The sequence below is a fragment of the Physeter macrocephalus genome, chromosome 4 (genome assembly GCF_002837175.3).
Source record: "Physeter macrocephalus isolate SW-GA chromosome 4, ASM283717v5, whole genome shotgun sequence".
In the NCBI taxonomy this organism is placed as follows: Eukaryota; Metazoa; Chordata; class Mammalia; order Artiodactyla; family Physeteridae; genus Physeter; species Physeter macrocephalus.
In genome coordinates this window covers 140,263,898-140,273,707 of record NC_041217.1, presented here as the reverse complement: position 1 = coordinate 140,273,707, position 9,810 = coordinate 140,263,898, and the positions used below count along the sequence as shown (strand labels likewise).

The following is a 9,810-nucleotide window of genomic DNA, read 5'->3' as shown; positions in this document are numbered from 1 at the left end:
ATGGGCCATTCTAGTTCCAGAGCCCCTGTGGGGTCAGCCATGACTGTCCTTGGGCCTGCGTGGACCTCTGGACTTCTGCCCACTCCTATTCCCTCCCCATCCCTTCCACAGGTGTGGATCCCAAGGGCACTCCCTCATAAACACCCTGCACTGCAATCTCCATCTCAGAATCTGCTTCCCAGGAACCTAACCTGAAATAGGCCCTCTCACTTCTCTTTTCCTCTGTCTCATCCCTTTCAGGGGACGTCCATTCATTCCCCTAAAGTTCGTAGGCACCATTCAGCTGACAAAAAGCTTCACATCCATTTTTCTATTACTCTCATTCTGTACTGTCTAGGCGCATCAGGAAGGCAACAGATGGAGAAACTGGGGCCCAGAGAGGTACAGCGACCAGCCTAAAGGCACTGCACTAATTAAAAACTAGCTAAACTCCCAGATGCAGTTTTCCACCTCCCTTTCCCTACCTAGTCGCTGCATCCTGGAGCAAGAGGAGCCTCATTGAAACGAATTCCGGTCTCAGTGGGCAGAATCCTGAAACCATGGCTCTAGGGTCTGGGAAGGGGCGCGGAGTCCAACGCTCCCGCAGTACAGATGGGGAGACTGAGGTCCAGAGCCCGGCGGTCCAGAGCCCGGCGGTCCACCGCCCGCGTAGAAGAAGGGGGCGCGTCCTGCCCGGCTGGCCGCTTGGAGCCGGGGCCGCCTCCGCCCGCCCCCCGCGCCCGTGACCCCAGCCCTGCCTTTGCCCTTGCCACGCCGCCTGCTCGGGAGCGAGTCATGGTGGCGGGACTGGCGGCAGCATGGCTGCTCCTGGCGGCTGCTGCCTGCGCGCAACGGGAGCAGGACTTCTACGACTTCAAGGCGGTCAACATCCGGGGCAAGTTGGTGTCTCTGGAGAAGTACCGCGGCTCGGTGAGTGTCCGCCCGCCGGGCCTCGGCGCCGCCCAGCCGGGGCCTGACGGGGGCGCCCGACGGCCCGGGACCCTGCCGGGTGTGGCTACGAGGGGCTCTGGCGGCCTGGCCACCTGCCCTGGCTCCCCACCCCCACCCAGACATCCCGCCGGGCGCGGCGCCCCCAGATCCTGCGCCGGGTCTGTCCCTCGACTACGTGGCATGGCTCGGCGGGCGGTGAAACCCGAAACTCTCGCTGCTGGCGCCGATTTCCCTCCCAGCGATTTTGGGCAGCGGGGCCCAGCCTCTCACGCGCTGGTCTAAAAAGTAACCCTAGCATCCAAGGGCCTTTGTCTCTCCCATCCCCAGTTTCCACGTCCGGAACAGAGGGAGTTGGTGATATTAAGTCCAGTGAGAACATTGTGGAAATGAAAGCTCGGTGCAGAGGGAGTTATTTCAGACGCACGGGGACCTTACACAGATCATCCTTTAGAGAGTAGTACACTAAGGCCCAGAGAGGGAAGGTCACACAGTGCTAGAAAGCACGGAGCCTGGAGGAGAACCGCTTATCCATCCGTGGCCTACTCTAGGCAAACTTTTAAGCTGGCAGCTCAGGCTGAGATTTAAGTGTCATCCAGTATAACTGCTACCTCCTTACCGAGAGGGAATCTCAGCTCAGAGAGAGGAAGTGTGCCTGGGTGAGTCTTTGAAACAAGAGTGAGTTTTAGTAAGACCAAGAAGAGCATTCCAGGCAAAGAGAACTGTCAAATGCCAAGACTCAGAACTAAACAGCAAGAACGGTGATGCTGGTGGGGAGGTCTTCAAGCAGTTGTGCTTGAAGGAGTATAAAGCATGAGGGTGAAAGATGAGGCTGAAGAGGGTAGGGAGGGACCAAGAGGTGCCTTGAACCTACATTCAGAGACCGAAATGTTGCACTGTGTGTAATGAAGAGCCCTCCAAGTTCACTTCTCAAGGTGGACCTGAGGCTGTGGTGTGGAAAGGGTGGGGAGTTGGTTTCTAATGGACAGGGAGGCCCAGCATCCAGATTTGGATGGACCACACACACACACACACACACACACAAATGGCTGTTAGCATTCTTCTCTCAGGAGCAAGGCCATCCTTAGTGAAGAAAGTACTCTCTAAGCCTTGGAATTCTCAATTATCCTGGGAGTACTCGGGATAGTAGTACTATTGTACTAGGTAAACTAGGTAAACTCACAAGGTATTGTGAGTTTCAAATGAGGTGACAATGTGGAAGCACTTGGTAGAGTGCTCTGTGCTTGTGTTTGTTGGGCCCCAGCAGGAACCTCATCCAGGACTCAGGGCAAAGGGCCAGTAAGAGCAGGGCCCATTGCCATTCAGGCCTTCCCTTCCCTCTGGTGCAGCTCACCAGAGACCCCCAGGTTTAGCACTTAACCAGCTCTGCTCCTCAATAATTCATTATTTATTGTTGAGCACCTACTGTATACTAAGTACTGTGCCAGCCCTGGGGATACAACGATGAACAAAACAGCTAAGTTTCCCCTTTAACAGAGCTTATATGAGGTGGAGAGGAGAGAGGCAATAAACAAGGAACGGAGAAATGAACAATGTAATTCCTAATAGTAATAGGTGCTAAGACAAAAACAGACAAAGGCTATTTGTTTTCAGAAGTAATAAGGCATCCAGGATGTGAGGAACAGAAATCCTGGAGAAAAATTACCTGGAAAGTAGACCCAGAATTCTGAGTGTTTTCATCCTCTATGTTACTGGTAAATCCTAAAAAGCATTGGAGCAAGAGGCCTAGAAATCAATCAGAAAGAAACTGAAAAAAAAAAAAAAAAAAAAAAAAAAGAAGTCACACACCTGCTACGAGGTAGAGTTAGAGTTTGAACCCAGGCAGTCCAGTTCCAGAGCCTATGTCTTAATTTCCAGCTTATTTCCAGCTTTAGAGGGAAACCAGGAACAGTCAGTCCAGGGAACCTGTAAATGAAACTGTGTGTTAGCCCAAGCTTGGTTTGCCACTTGGGCAATATGGTCATTCATTCACCTGCAAATAGCTACTGGCTCATTATGTGTATTTTACCATGGGTTTTTTAAAAATTGGAAGCAAAAAACACTGGCTTCTTTATAGGCACTACATGCCTGCCACTATGTCTCCAGGGTCCAGCCCTGGAGACATAGCCATGAGCAAAATTGTATGGTTTGTGCCCTCATGCTAACTGGGAAGACAGTCATTTAGACCAGTGTTGAGTGTAGATAAATGGGTGACACTCAGGAATGCCCTTGCCTACACTGTGAGATTATGTACATATAGGCCTGAGTGTAGTGTGTATGTGAATGGTTTATTTGTTTGCTTGCTTCTGTGTACTCATCTGAGTCTGCATCTGTGCTTGTATATGTATATGTAAATTTACTGTGTGTATTTAGGTATATCTGTCTGTGTTTTGGTCACTTTAAAGATAAGCTTTTTGGATTCAGGCACAGAAATAGAAATAGGATTTCCCTCCTTCCAAAAGTATGGGCAGACACACAAGATGTAGGTTAGAAATAAACAACCTTTAATGCTCTCAGTGCCCAAGGATCCAGTAGAGAAGAAAGAGGAAGACCTCTAACTAGTGAAGGGAGCTAAGAGTCCCAGTTTCTCACCACCACAGGCGCAATATGGCATATGCTGACGAAATGGGGGAGGTTGTTCTAACAGCCTGTGGCCCCAAGGAATGGGTGAGGGAGATACAGCACAGTGGTTCTCATCGCCTAGCTCAGTGGTTCTCAGCTGGTGGTGATCTTTTTCCCCAGGGGACATTCGGCAATGTCTGGAGACATTTTTTTTTTTTTTTTTTCAGTATGCGGGCCTCTCACTGTTGTGGCCTCTCCCATTGCGGAGCACAGGCTCCAGACGCACAGGCTTAGCAGCCATGGCCCACGGGCCCAGCCGCCCTGCGGCATGTGGGATCTTCCCGGACCAGGGCACGAACCCGTGTCCTCTGCATCGGCAGGCGGACTCTCAACCACCGCGCCACCAGGGAAGCCCCTGGAGACATTTTTGATTGTTAAGACTAGGCATCTAGTGGGTGGAGGCCAGGGACGCTGCTAAACATTCTACAATGAACAGGACAGCCACCTCACAACAAAGATTATCCAGCCCCAAGTGTCAGTAGTGCTGAGGTCGAGAAACCCTGTCCAGCCTCAGCAGTCTGTGCCCGAGTATGTCCAGTGCCCCAGGCTGCCCCTGGAAGGTGGCCCTCTTTATGGAGCCAGCTGGTATAATCCTGCCTCTTCTAAAAAGTGGCCAGGACTTCCCTGGTGGTGCAGTGGTTAAGAATCCGCCTGCCAATGCAGGGTACACGGGTTCGATCCCTGGTCCGGGAAGATCCCACATGCCGCGGAGTAACTAAACCTGTGTGCCACAAATATTGAGCCTGCGCTCTAGAGCCTGTGAGCCACAACTACTGAGCCTGCATGCTGCAACTACTGAAGTCTGCGTGCCTAGAGCCCATGCTCCGCAACAAGAGAAGCCACAGCAATAAGAAGCCTATGCACCGCAGCAAAGAGTAGCCCCCGCTCACCGCAACTAGAGAAAGCCCACGCACAGCAACAAAGACCCAACGCAGCCAAAAATCAATCAATCAATAAATAAAATTTTAAAAATAATAATAAAATAAAATAATAAAATAAGAAGTGGCCAGAGAGATAGGGCTTGGCTGCCTATAAACAGGGTGAGAATTTAAATCCTTTAATAATATGTAACTAGAAGCTAAAAACATAGCATTGGTGCCAAAATTGTAACTGCAGTAATATAATCAAGTTCCATCAGCCAGATTTATATTTATCACCAAACGGCAATAAATAAATATATTATAAGGCAATCATAAATTTAAGGGTTAGTCTAGTGATAGCAGAAAGTGGTATTTGTTTGCTGGAGGGAGAGGGGCAAAAAGGGATTGCCCTGAGGTTCTTGGGGTCCTTTTATCAAGAAAACCATGTCTGTCTATGTACCCATTCAGGTGATCATATATATGTGCACACTTACTTATTCATTCAGCACATACTTTCTGAGACTTTTCCATGTGTCAGGCCCAGTAATGAAGTGAACATAGCTCCTGCCCTCAGTGGGTTCACATTCTAGAAGCAAGACCAACACATGTATAGGCAACTACAGTGTAGAATGATGAGCGCTAGTTGACTGAGCCAGAAATTGAACCCAGGTCTGCCTTTTCTCTCTCCTGTATCACCTCCTGATGCGAGTTCACTAGTATGTGTGCCTCTCTCTGTGATGGTGTTCTGTCTGTTTGTGGGCATGTGTGATGTGTGCTAATGTATCTTTGTGTCGTGGGGCACAGGCATACCCATTCATGTGTATTGTGTACTTATTCTCATGAATGTTTATGTATGTGTTTCACACGTCTGTAAGACCCTGCATGTTTATGAGAGAGAGCATTAATTGTTGAGGAGGCATCACATACGTGGGCATGTCAGGCCATGTACAAGTGTGTGCCTCTTCACTGGTTTGTGTATGTGTCTGGTTTTTGCTTTTGCCACCCAGGTGTCCCTGGTGGTGAACGTGGCTAGCGAGTGTGGCTTCACAGACCAGCACTACCGGGCCCTGCAACAGCTACAGCGGGACCTGGGGCCTCACCACTTCAACGTGCTTGCCTTTCCCTGCAACCAGTTTGGCCAGCAGGAGCCCAACAGCAACAAGGAGATCGAGAGCTTTGCCCGCCACACCTACAGTGTCTCTTTCCCCATGTTTAGCAAGATCACAGTCACCGGCACTGGTGCCCACCCTGCCTTCAAGTACCTGATCCGTGAGTCCTGAGCCTTTCCCTCACCTTCCCTCAGCTGGCTGAGGCTGTGGCTCCCTGGGCAGCAGAAGCTACTGGCTAGCTGGGTGACCTGGGGCCCCTTAGACCCGCACAGGTGGGATGATGGTCTGTTCTAGCTGAGGAGTATTCCTGCCTAAGAATATCTCCGCCCCTGCTGCCTTGCAGGTCTCCCTCAGAGTCACTCTTGCAGACTTCTCTGGGCTTCTGTTTCCATCTGCGGGGGCTCCTAGAAGGAGACTGGACCCTCAGAGTTTAGTCAGTGGGAATTAGTTGAGCTTATGGACTTAGCTGCAGGCAGGGGACGCCACATGCCTGGAGAAGGCTGGCCCATATCTCCTGTCCTGAGTCAGAGGCAAAGTGTGTAGGCCACAGGAGAGAAACCTTCTGAGCTAAAATACCAGATCTTGGGAATTCCCTGGCAGTGCAGCAGTTAGGACTCGGCACTACCACTACCCGGCCTGGGTTCAATCACTGGTTGGGAAACTAAGATCCTAAGCAAGCTGTGTGGCGCAGCCATAAAAAAACCAAACAGATCTTAATATTTGAGAAATAGATTCCTTCTGCAGAAGCCTCAGAACCACAAAATGGGGTCATTAGCCAAGCTTGTCATTAAGTCCTGTTTCCTTTCTCAGGCCTTTCCCTTCCTTTGGGGGCTCCATTTTTGCCTTCTCCCACCTCCTATTCCACGCTTCTGGTTGCCTTCATATCCCTCACTACCACCCCCCGCCGCCAATCCATTCACCTGGAAGAGTAAATAACAAACAACAGTGTAGCAAACAAAAGGTCCCTTACTGAGGCAATTTGAATTTTGCTTTGTGGGTCAATCCTAATATTTGTTTTTTTTCCCCTGTGTGTTTTTATTAGTTCCTTCTCAGTTCCCATAGTTATAGATCAAACCTGGCTGTGCTTTAGAAGCACCTGGGGAGCTCTTAAAAATGCATTAGCCTGAGACCTACTGAAGCAGAGCCCAAGAATCTGTTTATATTAAGCCCCCCTCCTCCACCACCACCACCACCATGATTCAGATGCAGAGAGTCCATGGACTAACATTTGGAAACCATTGAGATTTAATCAGAAAATAAGATATAGACTGTGTAGTAGTTTGAGGTCATTAATAAAGGAAGATCTGATATTGCCTTACCCAGCACTTCACAGAATCATAATGCAGTAGTTCTCAACCTGGGCACCAGATTGCAATCTCCTGGAAAGCTTTTGAAAAATACTGATGCCTGAGTCTCACCCCCAGATATTCTTACCTAAGTGGTCTGGGGGTAGGGACTGGGCATCAGGATTTTTAAAAGCTCTCCAGTTCATTCTAACTAATAGAACCACTACTTCAAGGCAGAGATGGACACCAATAGTGGAATTCCAGGAGAGGGGACACAGGGAAGCACACTTGGCTCTCCTTCTTCCTTTGCTCTAGAGACTTCTGGAAAGGAGCCCACCTGGAACTTCTGGAAGTACCTAGTGGCCCCAGATGGAAAGGTGATAGGGGCTTGGGACCCAACCGTGTCGGTGGAGGAGATAAGGCCCCAGATTGCAGCTCTTGTGAGGAAGCTCATCCTGAAGAAGCGAGAAGACTTATAACTACTTTCCCTCCTCTCCCAAAGCAAACTCAAATGGTGCTACAAGGGAGAGACTACTGACTCTCCTTCCTCCATCTTATCCCACCTACCCCATCACTCCTGTCTGGGGAAAATTCTAGTAGTTTGATTATTTGATCTTAGAGCAACCTGTAAGAACCCCTGACCAGTGACAGCTCTTGACCAGTGACTCAACAACCAATAAGAACCTCTAGCCCATGAAAACATGTGGCAAATAGAGGTACAAGCAATAATCTCCTACCTGTTATGAACTCTCTAAAATGAGGCCAATTCCTACCTCACAGGGCTGTTGTGAGTATGAGGATGAAAGGCCTATGAAAGTGCCTAGGGCAGTGCCAGCTAACTAGGAGGCATTCAATAAATTTTTTGCATATGAACCAAAAAATAAGTTGTGATCAATAAAAACTTGAACCCAACATGAATTTCCAGCCATGAGAATCCAAGCCAAACATTTGTTGTTGTTGTTGTTGTTTTCCTGTGTATTTTTTTCAATTACAAAAGTAATACAAATTCATTGTAAAATAAGATGATACAAAATAAAAATGAAACTATCCCTCTCATTTCCTATATGGTCACTCCCTGGAGGTAAACACTGTTAGCAGTTTGGTACCAAGTCTTCTCAGACTTTTTTTTATCAAGCCTATCACTATTGCCCAATAAGCATTCACTGACCAAAAGTACACTACAAACAGGCAAAGGATAAGAACAGATAATTCACAGAAAAATAGAGACAGATAATGAGGATATGAAAAGATGTTCAGCCTCATTCAAGTTGGAAAGATTTTGTTAAATGATAATACCTGTCATTGGTGAGGATGTGGGGAAATGGGCATTCGCATAAGCTGTCGGTGGAACAACAAACTGGCACAAGTTTTTAGAGGATGACTTGTCAATATCTTTTAAAACAAAATGTTTATATGCTTTGATCCACCATTTCTCCTTTTAAAAGACTCCCAAACTGTGCAAATATGTGTGTACAATAATATGTATGTACATTGTTCATAATGGTGAAAATTTGATGCAATCCTTGTGTCCATCAGTATGGTTTGGTAAAAAATTATGGTACAAATCCAAATGATAATAATAACTAATACAGGGCTTCCCTGGTGGGGCAGTGGTTAAGAATCCTCCTGCCAATGCAGGGGACACAGATTCGAGCCCTCGTCCGGGAAGCTCCCACATGCTGTGGAGCAATTAAGCCCATGTGCCACAACTACTGAGCCTGCGCTCTACAGCCCGTGAGCCACAACTGCTGAGCCCGTGTGCCACAACTACCGAAGCCTGTGCACCTAGCGCCCGTGCTCCACAACAAGAGAAGCCACCGCAATGAGAAGCCCGCGCACCACGTGTGCCACAACTACCGAAGCCTGTGCACCTAGCGCCCGTGCTCCACAACAAGAGAAGCCCCCACTCACTGCAACTAGAGAAAGCCTGTACACAGCAACGAAGACCCAACACAGCCAAAAATAAATAAATAAATAAATTTTTTTTAAAGGGAAATAATAAAAAAATATATAAAAATAATAATAGTAACTAATACAGTTATTCAAATGAATGAATCAATTTCTATGCTACCATAGAAAGTTGTCCAAAAGTGAAAAAATGGCAAGTTGTAATGAACACATGCACACACAAGAAAACATCCAGTACAAACAAGAATAATATTTTTATTAAAAATTTACAATGTTAAGTGTGAGAGAGAGAGGGAGGGAAGGAGGGAGGGAGGGATGTAGACCAAGCTGTTTATGGTGGTTGTTCGTGAGGGCATGGGGTGGGATAACAGGAGTCATTCACTTTCTTTGTTAAGTATTTTTGTAATGTTTGAATTTTGTATGTAAAAATATGTATTTCACTTTTATATAAATGTAGAAAAGAGGTGATGAGCAGAGTCACTGATAGATAATTTATCGGCCAATGAGAATTTCATGTCTACTTCTCCCAAAGTCACTCTTCTAGAAGAAGGAAACTCAGATTCAAGTCTTGGCTGTGCCCTTGACTCACACACTGAGCAAGTTGTTCCCTCTCTGCTGTCTTCCACTTTCCCACTGGACAGTGAAAGGGTTGAACTGTGCTCAAAGCCTCCCTTAATGATCCTTTCCAAAAGCTGCAAGAGTAAATGAAGGCTTTCTGTGGGCTGACCACACACCACCCTGTGGTGGCCTCCAGCCTGTCCTCACACACCCTCCTCCAAGCTCTGGCTCTGCACATGGTCGTTTCTGCGTATGCGCAGGCGCGCGCGCGCACACACATACACACACACACACACACACACACACACACACACACACACACAGTGAAATCCAGCTATCACAGAAATTTTTGTGATGAACATCTCAGAACCACATTCTCAATGGACATCTCTCTGACCTCACCCTACTTGACCTGTCAGCCACTTCTGACATTGCTGATTGTACGACTCTTCTCCCTGACACATTCTCTTCCCTTCTTAGTTTTCCTGCCCCTGTCTTCTCTTGGTCTTCCCCCATCTCTCTGAGTGCTCCTTCCTTCTC

At 47.9% G+C, this 9,810-nt stretch overlaps 1 protein-coding gene across 1 annotated transcript; it reads left to right on the top strand.

The window, feature by feature from the left end:
* Positions 1–436: 436 nt before the first annotated feature.
* GPX7 (glutathione peroxidase 7) lies at positions 437–8,631 on the top strand. Its single transcript, XM_007109518.4, is given in 4 exon segments — positions 437–485; positions 488–909; positions 5,417–5,678; positions 7,120–8,631. Coding segments are annotated over 4 exon segments (897 nt in total). The 3' UTR covers positions 7,284–8,631.
* Positions 8,632–9,810: the final 1,179 nt, after the last annotated feature.